Consider the following 21,218-nt stretch of genomic DNA (forward strand, 5'->3'; position numbering starts at 1 on the left):
TAGTTGCATATGAGTCCCTCAGTTGTCCTCAGTGTGAAAAGATGGATCTCAAAATCAAACAGTCATTGTTGGAAAGGGTTCAAATACACAAAAATGCTGGAAATATAAAGAATTAGTGGAACCTGAAGGATTTTTCTCTAGAACACCTCATTTTCATGACTTTTAAACCATTATACAATGCATATTCATTTCTCATTTTAAAAAATGCCAACAAATACAGTCCCACACGTAGGATTGAGTTGATAATTAGTTCTTTTATTATGACAAGGCACATCAGGTCTTACAGGCTGTCTTCAAAGATGAACACATTATTTACATTAAAACTGCTGGTCTCAGCGATAGAAAAGGCAAATAAATGCAAAGAGCCGATTCTCACTCACATAAATATACTTGAGTATGCTTTCTGTAGTAGTGTATCGAGCACAGTGATGCCTTAGTGGAAATACGGGGACGGCAGTGCGCATGTGTGTGGCTATATAATGCAAACGGACTGGTTTGGCATAGATTACAGGAAGCACCAGGTCACATGTTCAATTCCCTATTCATTTCAGTACTTGAGTTTGCAGTTTGTCATCCCTGAATGAAAGAATCCAAGAGTGAAAACAAGGCTGATGGTATGATATGATATAGAAATATATACACTGCTGCTCAAAAGTTTGGAATCAGGACAATTTTTAATGCTTTTTAAAGCTTTATGGCTCATCAAGGCTGCATTTATTTGATTAAAAATATAGAAAAAAACTGTAATATTGTGAAATGTTAATGCTATTTAAAATAGTGGTTTACTGTTTTAATATACTTTAAAATATAATTTATTCCTGTGATGCAAAGCTGAATTTTCAGCATCATTACTGCAGTTTTCAGTGATGCATTATCCTTCAGAAATCATTCTGATTTATTATCAGTTTATTAAACGGTTGTGCTGCTTAATATTTTTTTGGAACCTGTGATGCTTTTTTCAAGATTCTTTGATGAATGAAACATTAAAAAGAACAGCATTTATTTTAAAATAAAATACTTTTGTAACAATAAGCACCTCGTTCAAAGTTTGAGGTCAGTACATTTTTTCTTTCTCTCTCTCTTTTGAAAGAAACTAATACTTTTATTCAGCAAGGATGTGTTAAAGTGATCAAAAGTGATAGTAGATAGTTAGAAAAGATTTCTATTTTAAATAAATGCTGTTCTTTTTAACTTTTTATTCATCAAAGACTAAAAAAACAACACAACTTTGATAATAAAAGTAATAAATCAGTATATTTGCACAATTTCTGTAATATCATGTGATGCTGAAGACTGCAGTAATGATGCTGAAAATCCAGCTTTGCATCACAAAAATAAATTATATTTTAAAGTATATTAAAATAGAAAACCACTATTTTAAACATTTTCACGATATTATGTTCTTTTCTGTATTTTTAATCGAATGTACACAGCCCTGATGAGAAGAAAAGTCTCTTTTAAAAAGCATTAAAAATCTTACTGAATGGCAGTGTACATATATAAATGAATGGCTTCAGTTTCTGTAAAAAAAAGGAAAATATGACCAAAATATGATAGGAAAAAAAAAAAGATCCATCGAAACAAAATACATCATATTAGAAAAGCAATCAAACAAGTACGTCCCTTCTTTTGCACGATGATATGGAATAATTTAGTCCAGATGTGGACGCTGATATTTAGGACCTGGATTCACTGCTTCCCCCAGTGCATGCTGGGATATCAGCACCAGTTCTTTTCTCACTGGTACCAGGGCGTCTTGCGAACCCAGCGCAGGGTGAATCCGGCGTCCGTGCGGATCTTGATGGAGGCGGCCTCGGCTTCTCTCACCGTCTCCTTCACCGACTGCATCAGGTTCTGAGCGTTATGGACCAGCATCTCGGTGGCCTATGAGAGAACCAGCACACTTTAGATGAGTTTGATCAACAAAAAGGGTTTGGAAAGGTGTGGAGGGTGAGATCTGACCTGCTCTGATTCTTCCTCGCTGATGTTGGTGCGTCCCAACATGGTGGCTTTCACCGTGGAGAGGATCTTCAGCTGTGTGCTGATGGTGGGAATCCTCTCACACACCTGCAGAAAGACACACAAACACATGGAAACAGCATTAAAAATGAGCGGTTTCACACTTGAGGCATTGTTACAAGAACAAACAGTCAAAAAGTGGAAAAAGAAGCATGTCTCTTTGCTTCCACTACACTATCCCTGGTCCAAAAAGTTTGTTCTGGGTCATTTTAACTGTTGTAATCATGTTAAATCAGCATTCTCATTCATTTCCATGCATGCATCTGTTTTTTGTACACTAAAAAGCATGATTTGAATGCATGCTACTTCACAGCCTTTCATTGGCTGGATTGGATTGGCATGTTTTAAGACTGTACAAGGGGTCTGATTCTGAATAAACTGCTTGTGAATCTTGCTGAAGTGTGTGAATATGGACACAAAGAAACACTGAACAATCTTTTTGGTGAATAGATTCACAAGAGTCACTTTGGTGAGTCAAAATCCCCCAAGAGCTAGATGGTTTAATGCTTGGAAACGAAGTTGTCAAAAAAAGCCATAAATATTATTTTGGTAATTTTACAGCTTTTTTGCTTAAAATTTTTGGATTAAAAAAATATGCAGATCAAGTGCTAGCATCCAAATCTGAAAAAAATAAAATAAAATAAAAATAATAATAATAATAATAAAAATAATAAATAAAATAAAATAAATGGTTTAACGTTTGAAAATGGAAATTAGGAGTGCTATAAATATTATTTTGGTAATTTTACAGCTTTTTTGCCTAAAAATTTTTGCATTAAGAAAAATTCAGATCAAGTGCTAGCATCCCAATCTGACCAAAAATAATAAAAATAATAATTAAAAAAATATATTAAAAAAATAATAATAATAAATAAAATAAAATAAATGGTTTAACATTTGAAAATGGAAATTTGGAGTGCTATAAATATTATTTTGGTAATTTTACAGCTTTTTTGCTTAAAATTTTTGTATTAAAAAATATGCAGATCAAGTGCTAGCATCCCAATCTGACAAAAAAAAAAAAATAAATAAATAAATAAATAATAATAATAATAATAATAATAATAATTAAAAAAAAAATAATAATAAATGGTTTAACGTTTGAAAATGGAAATTGAGTGCTATAAATATTATTTTGGTAATTTTACAGCTTTTTTGCCTAAAAATTTTTGCATTAAGAAAAATTCAGATCAAGTGCTAGCATCCCAATCTGACCAAAAATAATAATAATAATAATAATTAAAAAATATATATATAAAAAAATAATAATAAATAAAATAAAATAAATGGTTTAACATTTGAAAATGGACATTTGGAGTGCTATAAATATTATTTTGGTAATTCAGCTTTTTTGCTTAAAATTTTTGCATTAAAAAATATGCAGATCAAGTGCTAGCATCCCAATCTGACAATAAATAAATAAATAAATAAATAATAATAATAATAATAATAATAGTAATAAAAATAAATAAATAAAACAAAATAAATGGTTTATCGTTTGAAAATGGAAATTTGAAGTGCTATAAATATTATTTTGGTAATTTTACAGCTTTTTTGCTTAAAATTTTTGCAGTGAAATATCACAGTAGTAATACTTATTTTTGATTAATAGTTTGATTAATTTAGATATTTTATTTATTTTTTAAATATTTAAATTTTTAATAACAAGTTACAATTTATTCAGAAGAGTGCGGATACTTTATCTGAAAGTAATAATTGTAATTAATAATAATCTAAATAGTACAATAATAGTAACAACAAAATTATATTATTAACAATATTAATTTAAATATTAATTTTATTTAACAATACAAATGTAAAATAAAAGAAAATCTGATACAAATCAGATGATTTCTTTGCTAGCTTTCTGGGTACAAAAGAAAAAAAAAAGTATGATCAAGTGCTGGCATCCCAGTATAAATAAAATAAAATAAAATAAATAAAATATTTTTTCTTTTTTTCCACAAATGATGCAGTCCTAAAAGCAATGGCAAAATAGCATTATCCAGTCCCTTCAATCTGGCTTGCGTTTGAGCTTTTTGGGTAAAAAAGAAAAAAGAAAAGAAAAAAAATTGCGGATGAAGAGCTGGCATACAAGACTAACAAATAAAATAAAATAAAACCCTGATACACATCAACCATAATGAACTGTATCTGAACCAAGGATTCGTTGTTCTTACCTGCAGTAGGTTGGTTCGTATGCGTTTATCTGTGCACTGTTTGGCGACTTCTTTGGCGAGTCGTGTGACCTCGTCTGAGGCTTTGGCGATGTCTTTGGCGCACTGGATGAGCGCTCTCTTATTCCCGCTGCCGCCGCGGACCAGTCGGGACATCTCCGCCATCAGCAGAGCCATGCGTTTAGCGGCACCAATGATATCATTACCCTGCAAAAAAACTGCGTTTAATAACCTGCACATATGTAACCCTGGACCAAAAAACCAGTCTTAAGTCGCTGGGGTATATTTGTAGCAATAGCCAAAAATACATTGTATGGGTCAAAATTATAGATTTTTCTTTTATGCCAAAAATCATTAGGAAATTAAGTAAAGATCATGTTCCATGAAGATTTTCTGTAAAATTCCTACTATAAATATATCAAAATGTAATTTTTGATTAGTAATATGCATTGTTAAGAACTTCATTTGGACAACTTTAAAGGTGATTTTCTCAGTATTTTGATTTTTTTGCACCCTTAGATTCCAGATTTTCAAATAGATGTATCTCGGCCAAATATTGTCCTATCCTAACAAACCATACATCAATAGAAAGCTTATTTATTGGATGTATATATCTCAGTTTTGTAAAATTTAACCTTGTGACTGGTTTTGTGGTCCAGGGCCACATATGCTCAAACCAACCCAAAGCCAAGCGGCAGACTCACTTTGCTGGACCACTTGCGGGCCTCGTCGTGCAGCTGGCGAGCGGCCACCATCATGGGCTCGCTGACCATCTCTCCGGCCTGCTGCTCGGGGAACTCCTCGTCTTTCTCCTCTGGTGGCGGAGGTCTGGGAGGAGGCACCTCACCCTCTGGCAGAGGCGGTTTTGGAGGAGCGGCGTGGTCGCTTATCTGAAGGAAAAGCGGGATTTGTGTTTAAAATGATAATGGTGCAGTGAATGAGTGCAGCTGTGGGCGTCTGAGGGGAATCTTACCTGCAAGTGTTCTAGGTCTGGAGGTGGAGGAGGGAAGTCCGGTTCCTGCGGCTGGAACGCCTCCCGGACTTTAGCCACGGCACCCAGGATCTTAAAACCAGAGTCCAGGAAGCCCCTCTGAAGGCCTGTACAGGAAGACAATGGTTACTGGTTCATGTGATGTATGCCGACCATTTTTCTCGACTTGTGTATATGTGTGTGTATATATATATATATATATATATATTTTTTTTTTTTTTCTTTTTTTTTTTCTTTCCCTACACTGGATTTTTTTAATTTATAATGAAATATTATAGTTATATTTTTTTATTTTGTTTAATATTTAATTTAGTTTAAAAAAAATTTTTTTTATTTCTGGCCAAATTTGAAACCCCCAAACATTCATTTGGTCATTTATAATAATAATAATAATAATAATAATAATAATAATAATAATAATAATTTATAAACAAATTTATTTTTTTGTCATAATCATATTTATATATTAAAAAGAATATCACATTTCTGGCCAATTTTGAAGCCCTAAAACATTTATTTGGTCATTGATAATAATAATTTATAAACAAATTTATTTTTAAAAATAAATAAATAAATAAATGTTTAATTTACAATGAAATATTAGAAAGTTATATTTCCTATTTCAGTGTTTAATATTTTAATTAGTAGTAAAAATAATAATCATAACAATAATTTTATTATAGTAATATTTGTATTTTATTTAACATTTTATTTGGTAATAATAATAAATTATTAAAAATGTTATAGTCATATTTATATATAAATCACATTTTAGGACAATTTTGAAGCCCTAAAAACATGAACAGTGAATTATTACAATAATAACATTTATAATTTTGTTAAATAATTTTATTTAATAATAATAATAATAATAATAATAATAATAATAATAATAATAATAATAATGTTTTAATACTTTTATACTTTTATAATAATTTATAATAGTAATATGTTTATTGTGTTAATTTAATTTATAATATTTAATTTACAATTTAGCAATAACAATAATGAATAACATGCACATCAGTAAATATTTCTTATTTTAATAATTTAATAATAATATTAATAATTATTATTATGATTTTATAATCATATTTACACAAAAAAAAAAAAAAAAAATCACAGCATTTTTGGCCAAACTGTAAAATGATATTATTATTATTATTATTATATTTTTATGTAGCAATAATAATAATAATAATAATAGTAATAATAATTTTATAATCATATTTATTATATTTTATTCTTTATTATATTATATTATATTATATTATAATATATTATATTATATTATATTATATTCTTTATTTATTATAATAAACCACAACATTTTGGCAAATTGTGAAGTGACAAACAAACAAGCATAGCAATAGTAATATTTCTTATTTGTTTTAATATTTTTACTTAGGAGCAGTAGCGATAACAATAATTAATAATAATAATTTATTTAAAAATAATAATTTTATAGTCACTATATGTATCTAAAATATATTTATTTATAATTTTATATTTAAATATATTTATATTTAAATATATTTATTTACTTATTTCACTAAAGTTTTGGCCGAAGTGTAAAGCAAAACAAAATTGCATTTTAAACTGAAAAGCCAGTTTTTAATCAGAAAACTCATAATTAGATATTTTCCTCAAAAAGTGCAGCACTAGTTTCAACCAAGCATTCTTCACATATATGTTTAAAAGTGGCCAGAATTTTTCAATAAAATATGAATGATGCTAGCCTGTACTAATGATGCTGGGGGTTGTAGTTGGTTGCTTAACGTGTTTCTGCATGTCTCACCTTGGTCCTGTATGTTGGCGGCCACAGCTTTGGCATCCATGACCATGGGTGAGATGGTTCTGCTGAGTTCGTCAGACGCTGCTTTCACAGTTTCTCTGAACTTCGGGTCCTCTGAGTTCTCCACCTCTCGCTTCGCCACCAGCAGGATCCGATTGGCTCGTCGGGCGATGCTGGTTGCCCCGGCGACCAGCATCTGAGGCTGGTGATTGGCCATAGCTACCTGACACTTTTCCAGATCTTTCTTAATAGCTTCTTCTGATGCGTCCAACAGTGACCTGGTGTCAATCGCTTCATCCACCAGACCTGACATAGATAAAGAGAGTCAGGATTTGTTCATAAAGCTTTCAATACAAAAAAAAAAGAAAAGAAAAAACCCAAAATAAATAAAAACAACAAAACACAGCACTATTCAGGCAAACATTGTAATAAAAAAAAAAAAGTTTTTTTTTTTTTTCTCCACATATTTGATTTTTGTTGAGTAGTGCATGTCCTGTCTGACATAAAAAGATATTTACCAAAAATAAAATAAAAATATAAAATAAATAAAAATAAAATGTAAAATAAAACAAATACATCAGACAGCAACAGACTGCATCCCATCTGACAGAAAAAGTTTTTTTCCTAAAAAAAAAAAAAAAAAACTGTAAATAAAATAAAATAAAATTATAAAAAGATTAAAAAAATATTTTTTTTATATAAAATTTAAAGTTTAAACTTAAATAAATTAATATAAATCAAAATAAATATATTAGATCAGCAGATTGCTTTCTTTCTGACATAAAAAACAAAAACAAAAAACAAATAAAATAAAAATAAAATATGAAATAAACGGGGAAAAAACTAAATAAATAAAAACAATAAAAACCAGCACTATTTGAGAAAACTAAATTATTTTTCATTGCACTTTTTTTGCTAGTTTTCTGGGTAAAATAACTATTAAAAAAGTTACTAAATAAAATAAAAAAATAAAACTAATTAAAATCTAATTAAATAAATATGTTAGATAAGATAGATAGACAACATCCTATCTGACAAAGATTTTTGCTAAAAATAAAATGAATGAAATTTTAAAAAATCAAATTAAAAAACGTCAAATAAAATAATAATAAAAAGTAAAATAAAACGAAATAAATAAAAATAAATACATTAGACAGTGTGCTGTCTGACATAAAACGATATTAAAATATCTTAAAATAATTATATATATATATATATATATATATATATATATATATAATAACAATAAAATCTATAATAAATCAAATCAATATAAAATAAAATAAAAATATATTTATTTTTAAATAGACCTATTTTAAAATCCATCTAAAAATCGAAATATTTAGTTTAACATAAAATATTTAAAATTATTAAAAAAATTATATATTATTAAAAATATTAACTGATAAACTGAGGTAAAATAAAACTAAAATAATATACATGAAAAAAAATTGCGAGTGAAATAAAATAAAAATGTAAAATAACTTTCAAATTAAATAAATAAAAATAAATATATTCAGATCAGCAGATTTCATCCTTTTTGACATAAAAATATATGCTGAAAATAAAAATATATATGCTATATATATGCTAAAAACTAAAATAAACAGGAAATAAATACAAAATAAAACGTAGTAAGTAAAAATGAATTAATAAACAAATGGAGTGCTCATGTCATTTTAGCTCAAGTTTGTCACCTGTCATTTTCTCAACATTGTCGATCCACTGATTCTTCATGGTCTCAAAGTGTTCATAAGCCGCTTGGTTTCCAGGATTTTTCAGAAGGATTCGAGCTGCAGAGACAACCTAAAAAAAAAAATATATATATATATATATAAACAAAATCACACTTAATTTACAGTCAATTTTCAACCAGCTTTAATCTTGTGTGAAGAAACCAAAAATATAAGAACTGCACAATGACTGTTACCTGAGGCGTCAGATCTCTGGCTGATTTGACGGCCGCCTGGATTCCCTCAACCGTGCTCTTGTTTGCGGTTCCCACAGCGGCTGCTTTCTCCGCCGTGGCTCCCAGACGGCCAGCGTGATTCTCAAAGTTAGCGGCCCGTTCCTCAAACATATCATCTCTGTTGGGTGCGTCCGGAGGAGCCGTCGCTGCCACCGCCAGGAGTTTGATTGGTGTAGTTGTGTCACTGAAGATGTCAGACACTTCCTGTGTCATGGCTTCCTGCATCTTACCCTTCAGCTCCTGGGAAAAACACACAAACACATCAATGTTTGTGAAAAAAAAAAAAAAAAAGCTGTTTTTTCTCACCAAGGCTGCATTTATTTGTTCAAAAATACGGTAATAATAGCACAATTGTGAAATATTATTAAAATTTAAAATAGCTGTTTTCTATGTGTTCATCTGTTAAAATGTAATTTATTTTTGCGATCAAAGCTGAATTTTCAGCAGCATTACTTCAGTCTTCAATGTCACATGATCCTTCAGAAATCATTCTAATATGCGGATTTGCTGCTTAAGAAACATTTCGGATTATTATTAATGTTGAAAACAGTTGACCTCAAACATTTTTAAGGTAATATGTATATAATTTTGAGGAAAAAGTGAAATATGTCATGATTGTGTTCATATTCACCAGCAGGTGGAGCTCTTTACTGTATCATTGAGCATTTGTGATATTAAATACACCCTGTGTTTCTGTGCACTTACTTGTCTCATTAATGCATTAATTGCTTAAATAAATAGTGATAGTTGTGTATTTGCATGTATATTAAAGGAAATATTTTCTACACTTCACATTTATTTTTTAACATTTTTAAAGTTAGTGTTTCTTAACCATAATTTAGTTTTTCATGACCATTTTGTATTACATATAGTTTTGTTAACTGAAATCTAAATATTCAATTTAATATGAAACAATTTTTTATTACAAAAAAAAGGTATATAATAAGTTTATACGAAATAAGTTACGTTTATAAGTTAAGATGAAATATACAAACTTATACAAATAACTGAAATAAAATAAGTTGGCGTGGAAATATGAAAATTATTAAAACTGAAATCAATACAGTTACAGAATAATTATTAGAAGAAAGTTCACAAAATATGACAAAAGCACATAAAAATGACAAAACTGACATGAAAAGAAAACTGAATTATTATTGTTTTAAAAGTTTTGTTTAGTGAAATAACACTGAAATAAAAATGTAATTTTTAAATTAATATGATTTTTTTTTTTACGAAAAACATTAAAAAACAAATTAAAACTGGAAAATATAAATGTTGCCTTGGCAAATAACTGCGAAAAAATAAATTGAAGTGTAAGTACTGAAATTAATTAAACTAAAACTGAAATAAAAACAAATTACAGAATAATTATGGTTTCTAAAAATTATGAATTATTAACAAAAATTATTAGAAGAACGTTATTACAAAAAATGACAAAAGCACATAAGATAATTACAAAACTGAAATGAGAATAAAACAAAATTATTAATGTTATTATTACTCTTGTTAGCTGAAATACAATGTAAATAAAAATCTAAATATTTAATTTAATATTTAAAAATGTAATATGAAACACTTAATTTAATATTTAATATTTAATATGAATATTAAAAATAAAACAGGAAATTAAAAATTGTTGATTTGGCAGACAACTGAAATAAAATAAGTTAAAATGGAAGTACTAAAACTACTAAAACTAAAACTGAAATAAAAATAAATGACAGAAAAAACTACTATTTAGAATAATAATTGAAAGAATGAGAAGTTATTACAAAGAAAATAATAAAAAATAAAAAACAAAAGCTCCTTCAAGATTATTATTAATAAATACTTAACAGTATATAAATAATAATAAAATAGCTCTGTCATGATTGACTAACCTAAGGTACAGTTGATATTAGTGATTAAAAACCGATTTTATATTTATTTGTAAACAACTAAAATGAAATAAAAAGAGAATTATTATTATTAAAATAATTTTGTTAAGTGAAATAAAATACACAAATATTTAATTTAATTTTTAAATATTTATTATGAAAACATTAAAAAACTAATTAAAACTGGAAATTAGAAATGTCTTGGCAAATAACTGATATAAAATAAATTTAAGTGCAAGTGCTAACATGACAAAAATAATTGTTAAGTCAAATGAAACTGAAATAAAAATCTAAATATGTTGTTTTTCATATGAAATATTTAATGCTAAATAATATTAAATTATAAATTAAAAAAAATTGAAATGTTCACTTTGGCAGTACTAAAATTAGTAGAGAAAAAAACAATGACAAAAAATAATTATTAATGAATTAAAATAGAATGGAAACAAACTTATTACAAAGAAAATAATTAAAACTAAAAATACAAAAATAAAAGCTCATTCAAGTTTATTATTAATAAACACTTTAGCAATATATAAATAATAATAAAACAGTTCTGCCATGTTCGACTAACTTTGACCAACCATGTGTTTCTATGTAAATGATGGCAGTCATATGCTAATGAGCTCATGGTTGTGATGTCAGAACATTTCAGCATGTTGTTTTTGTAGGTCCGGCCGAACCAGAAAGTTATATACACCACATAACGTCTTACTTTGAGCGTGTCCTGCAGCTGTTGAGCGATGGCGCGGGCCTGAGGACCGTCTCCCTCCCCGCGGGCCGCCAACTCGGCTAACTGCCCCATCAGGTGCTCCACCTCTTCACATTTCCCCAGCAGATCTGACCGCTGAGACACCGGCAGCGCATTGGCCAGACGACGGCCTTCAGCCACCAACCCACGGATCGCAGCCTGACCTGGAATCGCAAACACACAATCATCACGAATATCAAGATCACTCGTGACGGCGTATGAAGACAGAGCCGGATGAGAGTCGCACCGACGCCGCTGTCGTCCACCGTGGGGTTGTCGATCCATCTCTGCGCCTGTTCGATCTTCCCCTCCAGGTGAACGGCGGCTTTGGCGGGTCGAGTGTTGGCCACCGCTTTGCTGGTTTTGGACTGGAGGTTCTGCAGAGCCGTGGCGATCTGTTTGGCCAGAGCTCGAGCTTCTGGGGTGTCGCCTTTACCTCTGAACACACACATGAGAGAAGACAGAATTACTGAATAAAATAGAATTTATTATCAAAATTCCATCACATGTCCAATAAAGACACATTCAAGTAGGACTAATTTACTCTGAAGAGGCTAAATCTACTAATCTAATAAAATCCACCCTAGACCATTTAAAAAAAAAAAAAAAACAAACAAAAAAAAAATCCTGAATTTTTACAAACAACAACACAATAATAATAATAAATTATGAAAATAAATCAATTAGGAAATTGAAGCTACTGTACTGTAAAATAAAATTATTTATTATTACTTAAATGGTTTATTAATAAAAAAAACTACTCAATTACTACAGTTATGTTACTGAACTGGCAAATAAAAATTAGTATATAATAATAATAATAATAATAATAATAATAATAATAATAGCAATAATAATGGTAATAATTTTATTATTATTATTACTATTAACATACTTTATTTTATTAAATTAAGAAAATTAAATCAATGAGGAAATACATTACAATAACAATACTGTAAAAATATTTTATGTAAATATTTTATTTAATTATAAATTAAATAAATTAAAAAATATTATACTACTATTGCACTGTAAATTGAACATAATTGCAAAACTAAAATAAGAAAAAAAAAAACAGAATTATTATTGTTATTATTATTATTATTATTGTTAAGTGAAATCAAAGTTAAAAAATAAATAAATAAATATATAATTTAATATGAAATATTTTCAAATTTACTGTAAAATAAAAAAATAAGTTATTATTATTTAAATAGTTTATCACAAAATGTAGAAGCCCTAAAAACACTATTAATAATATTATTGTTGTATAGTTAATAGATAATAGTTAATAAATAATAATAATAATTATTAATAATACTACTACGATAAAAATAATACTACTACACTGTAAAAAATAAGTATTATTATTTAAATAACTTATCTCAATTTAAAAACCCTAACAAATAGCAAAATACTATAGTAATAATATTTTTGTACTGTCAATTAATATGTAAATAATAATAAACTATTATTATCACTTTATTTAAATATTGTAATTATAAAATTAAATAAATGAAAAAATATTATAATAATGCTATTGTACTGCACATTGAACATAAACATTGCAAAACTAAAATAAGAAAAAAAACAGAGTTATTATTATTATTACTATTGTTAAGCAAAATAAAACTGAAAAATCTAAATAATTTATTACGAAAAGTATTTATTAATATTATTTAAATAGTTTATCATTACATATAGAAACCTTAAAAAACACTATAGTAATAATATTGTCTGTTATTAATATTGTACTGTCAAATAAAAAAATCATATTTAATAAATAATAATAATAATAATAATAATAATAATAATAATAACAACAACATGATCAAATTAATAATAAAATTACACTATTAATATTACTATTGTACTGTAAATTAAATGATTATTTATTAATATTGATAGTTATATAATTCTTAATTAATAATAACATTAATAAAATAAAAAATGTAAGTAATATTATTGCACTGCAAAAAAATAATATTTTTTAATATTTTATCATTATTATTATAATTTTTAATTATTATTGTTATTATTATTTACAGAAAAGCTTTTTTATTTAAAGAAAACATAATATTTAGTGCAGTCTTAATTGCTTTAAAACATTACACCACTGAGCTTTTATTTTGGAAGAAAACCTAAGAAAGACCGTTTTTCTTCTTGTTTGTAGAAAACAGATTTATTTAATGAGATTCTCATTACGAAACAGTGGATTTCAACACAAGTTTGCATCACAGCTGATTTTAATCAATCCGAAGAAACTAAATCCAAGTTGAAACAGGACTAATCTCAGGATTAGTTTGCCAGGATTACTGTTTCTTTGAGGCACTTATCAACAAGTAAAGCTCAGTTATATCTGTGAAATATAGCCACACAATGAGCAGAAACCTCAAACAGCCGTTGCTTAACTACCATCAAACAAAGGTAAACAATGGAAAGCGGGATTCCTCACGTGGGCAGGAACGGAACACTAATATTCCAAAGATTCCGGCCAAGAATTCCCACAAAAGAACAAAACTCGAAGTCAAGATGTTCAGAGATATGTACTAGGGCTGTGAATTTTTGGGTAAACAGCGAATTGATTCGATTCGATTCATGATTCATACGGCTTCGATTTGATTCAAGAACGATTTTTTAAAAATGTAAAAAAGGCTTAAGTTTTTAACAAATATTTTAATATAATTTTATAAAGAATATTTAAATATTTTTTTTAATAATATAAAAACACTTTGATATATTTAATTTATTTGATAAAATATTTTAATTATTACTATGGCCAAATAACTTTTTAAAATGTACATTTTTTATATATATATATATATATATATATATATATATATATATATATATATATATATATATATATAAAATATAATCAAATATTTAATATTTAAACAAATTATATTCAAATATTGTCGTTGACAAACAAAATATTTGGTTATATAAACATTATAGTATTTCTGTAAATAAAAAACTAATATTTTAATATAATTTTGATAAAGAATAGGATTTTAAAATATTATGATAAATCATTTGAATATATTTAATAGTATTTCTTTCAATATTAAAATTTTTACTTTTGCCAAAAAAACTTTTTAAATGTAATTTTTTATATTGTTTATAAAAATATAAATATATATTTCATATTTAAACAAATCAAATTAAAATATTATCTTTGAAAATATTTAATTATATAAAGATTGTAGTATTTTTTGTAAATAAAAAACATATTTTAATATCATTTTGATAAAGAATACTTAAACCATTTTTTAATATTATGATAAAAACATTTTAATATATTGAATATTATTACATTCAATATTTTAATTACTACTTTTGCCAAAAAACGTTTTAAATGTGATTATTTTAACATATTGTTGATAAAAATATACAAATATTTAACATTTAATATTTAAACAAATCTTTAATACTTATCTTTGACAAACAAAACATTTGATTATATAAATATTTATAAAAACAGTTATTAATATAATTTTGATAAACAATATTAAAACAATTGTTGTTTTCTATTTTATTTCTATTAAAATGTTATCTTTGACAAACAAAATATTTAATTATATAAACATTTTAGTATTTTAATATAATTTTGATAATGAATACTTAAATCATTTTAACCTATTATGATAAAAACACCTTAACATATTTAATATTATTTTGATAAAGAATACTTTACAAAAAATTAACATCATCATAAAAACACTTTAACATATTTAGTTTTATTTATTAAATATTTTAATTATTCATTTTGCAGAAAAACCCGTTTAAATTATTTTTTATAAAAATATGAACTAATATTTAACATGTAATATTTAAACAAATAATAATAAAATATTATCTTTGACAAACAAAATATTTGATTATAAAAATATTTTTGTAATGTAATTTTGAAAAACAAAATTTATAAAAAAATAAACAAATATTTAATGTTTAAACAAATAATAAAAAAATCTTTGACTAACAAAATATTTAATTATATAATTTTTTTAATTTATTTTTGCAAAATAAAAACATTTTTAATATAATTTTGATAAACAATACTTACATTCGTCCTTGTGGTAATTTAATGCATATCCATTTTAAAGCACTGAAACGCTATAAAAATCACGATTCATTCGATTCTTAGTGTTTGCAAATGCATCGTCAGGTTTTGTAATCAATGCATGGAGAAAACAAGTGAATTGTTACAGCTATAATACTTACGCTTTCTTGAGCTCAGAGAGTTTGGCGGTGAGGGCGGCGATCTCTCCCATGCTGCGCAGGATGTCATCACGCTCCTTGGGATCTTCGCAGAGATCCGCGATCTTCCTCGCTTCACCCAGAAGAGCTCTGATGTTCTCTTCTCCCTCCGGACCGCCGTGAGGATCCGCCAGCCAGCTCTGCCGTTCACAAAAGATAAACAAGGCTCAAAATGCTGGTTAGACCACATTTATGCAGACCGAACACAAAGAGGTAGGCTCACCTGAGCGGCGTCGATTCTCTTGGCGATGGCTTGTTTGGAACCGGTCATGGCCTCCAGTTTACGCGCCGCATTTTCCACTTTCCCCGTCAGGACGTCCAGACCCTGAGACACCTGCTGCGCTTTCTGAATGGCCACCGGACTCGTTCCTGAACCCCTGCGCACAAGACACACACATTTAACAACTTGGAATGAAAACAGATAAAAATTTGTGGATGAATTTCTGGTTGTGTGTCACTGGTGTAATTCCTTCTATATCACTGACAGGACCAAATTAAATAGAATTAGTTAAAAATATTAAACGTAAATATTTTAATATAAAAATGAAATAAAGCAAATTAAATTAAAATGAACTAAAGTAAAACAAATAAATCAATAAAAAAATAAAATAAATAAAACAAGATAAAGTAAAATTAAATAAAGCAAATTAAAATATAATAAACTAAAGTAAAACAAAATAAAATAAAATAAAAATAATAAATAAAACAAGATAAAGTAAAAATAAAGCAAATTAAAATATAATAAACTAAAGCAAAATAAAATAAATAAAATAAGTACAAGTAACATGGAATGAAGCAAAATAAAATAAATAAATAAAGTAAAATGAAATAAAGCAAATTAAAATAAAACAAACTAAAGCAAAACTAAATAAAATAAAAGATAAAGTAAAATGACAAAATCAAATTAAAATAAAAAAACAAAAAATAAATAAATACATAAAACAGGATAAAGTAAAATTAAATAAAGCTAATTAAAATAAAATCAACTAAATAAAATAAAAAAATAAAAAAATAAAATTAGATCAAGTAAAATGAAATAAAGCAAATTAAAATAAAGGAAAGAAAGAAAAAGAAAATATAAAATAAGAAAAAATAAATAAATAAAACAAGTAAAATGAAATAAAAGCAATTAAAATTAAATAAACTAAAGTAAAAGTAAAATAAAGTAACAGTAAAATAAAATAAATAAATAAAACAAGATAAAGCAAATTAATATAATAAACAAAAGTAAAGCAAAATAAAATAAATAAAATAAATTCAAGTAACATGAAATGAAGCAAAATAAAACAAATAAAGTAAAATGAAATAAAGCAAATTAAAATAAAACAAACTAAAGTAAAAATAAATAAAATAGAAGAAAAAGTAAAATGACAAAAGCAAATTAAAATAAAAAAAAGTAAAATAAAATAAATACATAAAACAGGATAAAGTAAAATGAAATAAAACAAATTAACTAACTAAATAAATAAAACAAGATAATGTAAAATGAAATAAAGCTAATTAAAATAAAATCAACTAAATAAAATAAAAACTAAAATAAATAAATTAGATCAAGTAAAATGAAATAAAGCAAAGTAAAATAAAGGAAAGAAAGAAAAAGAAAATATAAAATAAGAAAAAAAAAATAAATAAAACAAGTAAAATGAAATAAAAGCAATTAAAATTAAATAAACTAAAGTAAAAGTAAAATAAAGTAACAGTAAAATAAAACAAAACAAAACAAAAAATAAAATAAATAAATAAAACAAGATAATGTAAAATGAAATAAAGCAAATTAAAATATAATAAACAAAAGTAAAGCAAAATAAAATAAATAAAATAAGTTCACGTAACATGAAATGAAGCAAAATAAAATAAATAAAGTAAAATGAAATAAAGCAAATTAAAATAAAACAAACTAAAGTAAAACTAAATAAAATAGAAGATAAAGTAAAATGACAAAAGCAAATTAAAATAAAAAAGTAAAAAAATAAAAAATAAAATACATAAAACAGGATAAAGTAAAACGAAATAAAACAAATTAACTAACTAAATAAATAAAACAAGATAATGTAAAATGAAATAAAGCTAATTAAAATAAAATCAACTAAATAAAATAAAAACTAAAATAAATAAATTAGATCAAGTAAAATGAAATTAAAAAGCAAATTAAAATAAAAGAAAGAAAAAGAAAATATAAAATAAGAAAAAATAAATAAATAAGACAAGTAAAATGAAATAAATCAATTAAATAAACTAAAGTAAAAGTAAAGTAACAGTAAAATAAAATAAAACAAAATAAAAAATAAAATAAATAAATAAAACAAGATAATGTAAAATGAAATAAAGCAAATTAAAATAAAATCAAGTAAAACAAAATAAAAGAAATAAAATAAGTTCAAGTAACATGAAATAAAGCACATTAAAATAAAAGAAAGAAAGAAGAAAATAAAAATATAAAAAATGAGAAAATAAAAAATAAATAATTTTTTTTATAAGTAAAAGTAAAATGAAGCAAATTAAAATAAAGGAAGAAAGAAAAAAAAAAGATAAAGTAAAATGAAACAAATCAATTAAAATCAAATAAAGTAAAACTAAATAAAGTAAAAGTAAAATAAAATTAAACAGCTGTAAATGAGAAAGAGTACCTGGCCCGCAGATCAGACACCTGCTCGGTAAGCTGTCCAAGCGTTTTGGCCGTTCCCACGATGTCTCGTCTCTCTTTCCCAGCGCAGAGTTCGCCAACTTTCCCCGCCTCGTCCAGGATCTGACGGATGGCCTGTTCGCCAGGGTCACCTGCAACAGCATCAGCAAACAGCCAGCTGTGAGTCTTTCTTCTCATCTGATTATTTGATCAGGCAATTTGACTGAAAGTACCTGGCTGGGCGTGTGGATCTCGGAGCCAGTTCTTGGCTTGAGCCATTTTGGAGTCGATCAGAGCCAGCGCTCTCTTCATGGCCTCTGTGTCCTGCAAATGATGTCCAGCACACACATTACATCTCACCTTTATTAATAGGTACGACCTCAATAAACTTAGTCTGCATTCATACACAAAACCCATTTATTCCACTCACATACGATTAGAATAACAATGCAAGAAATTATAACAATAAATTCAATAATTTATATAAATTTTTTTTTTTACATAAAAATGCATATAATTAAGAAATATATGTAATGTATTTTTATATTTATAATATAATATTTTATAAATATATATCAGTAACCACAAAATTTTATTTTGGATGTGATTAATCAATTTGGCAGCCTTACTAGAAATACATTTAATAAAAAAAAAACATTTTATATATTTATTTATTTATATATTATTATGTATATAATTATATTTATGTATTAATAAATACATATATTACAAGAATAAACTATAATTTTTTTAATTTATATTAAAATCTAAATCAAATCTTAAAATTAAATTTGTTTTAAATAAAATAAAAAAATAATAATAAAACAAAACAAAAACCCCCCTTTTCAATTCATTTTAAAAGTTATATTAAAATCTATATTAAATTGAATCCTAAATTAAACACAAATATTGTTAAATATTATTAAAATAAAATAATAAAATAAAATAAAACAAAAACCGTCATCCTTTTATAAACCTCCGTTTTTAAGTTATATTAAAATCTATATTAAATTAAATCTTAACTTAAATAAAAATATTTTGTTTTAAATAAAGTAAAATAAAATAAAATAAAACAAAAACCTCCATCCCTTTTCAATCCGTTTTTAAAAGTTACAAAAGCCTGAATAAAATAAAAATAGTTTGTTTTAAATAAAGTTAAATAAAATAAAACAAAACTAATAATAACATAAAATAAAATAAAACAAATTAAAATAAAATAAAACTCTTTTCAACTCAAACTATGTATTATGTGTTTATTTTGATTCCAGTAAAAATAATAATAATAAAAAAATCAAACAAAATAAATAAATAAATAAATAGAATGAGTAAATCAATGCAAAAACATTTATCATTAATAATAAGCAAACTGAATGAAACTGAACTGAATTTACTAAAGAAGTTAAGAGTGAACTGAACAGAGTGAGTGAGTGAGTGACAAGAAAGAGAGAGAGAGAGAGATTGAGAGAGAGAAAGAGAGCGAGCAAGAGAGAGGGAGAGATTAAGAGAGTGTTAGAGAGAGGGAGTTTGTAGTATGTCCTTTTTTGGCTAAGAGATTCATCAGCTGCTGTTTCCTAAAGCTGACTCACACACTTTGTCACCACAAGATATAAAACACACACACACACACACACACACACACACACACACACACACACACACACACACACACACACACCGATAATATTAAACATACAAATATTCTGTGTGATTTATTCAGTGACACTGAAGCTGACGGTGCAACATATTTCCCGTCAAAAGCAACACATCACATCAGATGCGAGTCCTCAGAAACAAGCCGATTACACTTCAGCAGCATCAGACTCAAACCCACAAACCTCACAGTTCCTCTCATGACGAAACACACTCAACACATCTGGCAAACGCTCACATGCTCCACAGAGGCACTTCTTAAACCTGGACTATGTATTATAGGTTCATTCTTTATTTTAGTCACCTTTAATGATTGCACCCTGCTTAAAAAACATCGTAAACCAGTCTCAGATAGCCATCAGACTGGTCTTTTAGAAAGCTTGTGGGCTGAGAGACCACATGAAACAACTTAAACCGGCTGAGACCGGAAAACCACCTTAGGCTGGTTCACGCAGCTTTTTTAACAGGTACAGAGAAGAGACAGGAAATGGTCAGCTCAGGTTATTCACACTTAAGAGTTTATATTTGCAGTGATGAGAACCTGCATTCAGACATATAGTCACACACAGTCTTCAGAAAACAGGATCTTAGAGCAAAACGAGATTAAATACAAACACACACACTAGGGCTGCAACGATTCGTCGACGTTGTCGACAAAAATCGATAATAGAAATAGTCGACAATGAATTTCATTGTCGATGTTGTCGCCAGACATGTTTTTTCCGACCGAGTGAGGCATCTCTCTGCCGAGAGTCGCACATAGGCATTAGCTTCTATGCTGAGCGATAACATACAGAAATGGCGGCGTCCAATGCACTGAATGCAGCAGCTGCGCGTACCAAAACACGCCCGTTTCACACATACTCCGTCTGCAGTGCGTATTTTTTTTCCACACCCATGTTAACGGATTACAACGTTCACAATGTACGGACTGTAAACGCGTTCTGTGTGAGCGCAAAACGAGTCCGTGCTGATTCTGCACCGCATACGTAACGCACACGGACTGTAGACGCAATGCAGACTGAGTATGTGTGAAACAGGCATAAAGTTTGGGAGCATTTTAGCCTGCTACGGCGAATAAAAAGATTACCTGCATGGTTTGT

The 21,218-nt window shown here is 26.9% G+C and overlaps 1 protein-coding gene across 1 annotated transcript in view; it reads right to left on the reverse strand.

Moving 5' to 3' along the window:
- Positions 1-234: 234 nt before the first annotated feature.
- The window catches only part of vclb (vinculin b), a 48,900-nt gene continuing 27,916 nt past the window's right edge, over positions 235-21,218 (reverse strand). The window contains exons 7-20 of the mRNA XM_073828914.1: positions 18,699-18,789; positions 18,470-18,617; positions 16,066-16,219; positions 15,807-15,982; positions 11,830-12,020; positions 11,547-11,746; positions 8,913-9,191; positions 8,680-8,788; positions 6,986-7,288; positions 5,170-5,294; positions 4,901-5,086; positions 4,200-4,403; positions 1,963-2,067; positions 235-1,884 (exon numbers count right to left, since the gene is read on the reverse strand). Of these exons, the coding sequence (XP_073685015.1) occupies positions 1,738-1,884; positions 1,963-2,067; positions 4,200-4,403; positions 4,901-5,086; positions 5,170-5,294; positions 6,986-7,288; positions 8,680-8,788; positions 8,913-9,191; positions 11,547-11,746; positions 11,830-12,020; positions 15,807-15,982; positions 16,066-16,219; positions 18,470-18,617; positions 18,699-18,789 (2,418 nt within the window). The 3' untranslated portion in view covers positions 235-1,737. The remainder of the gene's footprint in view (positions 1,885-1,962; positions 2,068-4,199; positions 4,404-4,900; positions 5,087-5,169; positions 5,295-6,985; positions 7,289-8,679; positions 8,789-8,912; positions 9,192-11,546; positions 11,747-11,829; positions 12,021-15,806; positions 15,983-16,065; positions 16,220-18,469; positions 18,618-18,698; positions 18,790-21,218) is intronic.

This window comes from Garra rufa, chromosome 22, assembly GCF_049309525.1.
Source record: "Garra rufa chromosome 22, GarRuf1.0, whole genome shotgun sequence".
Lineage (NCBI taxonomy): Eukaryota > Metazoa > Chordata > Actinopteri > Cypriniformes > Cyprinidae > Garra > Garra rufa.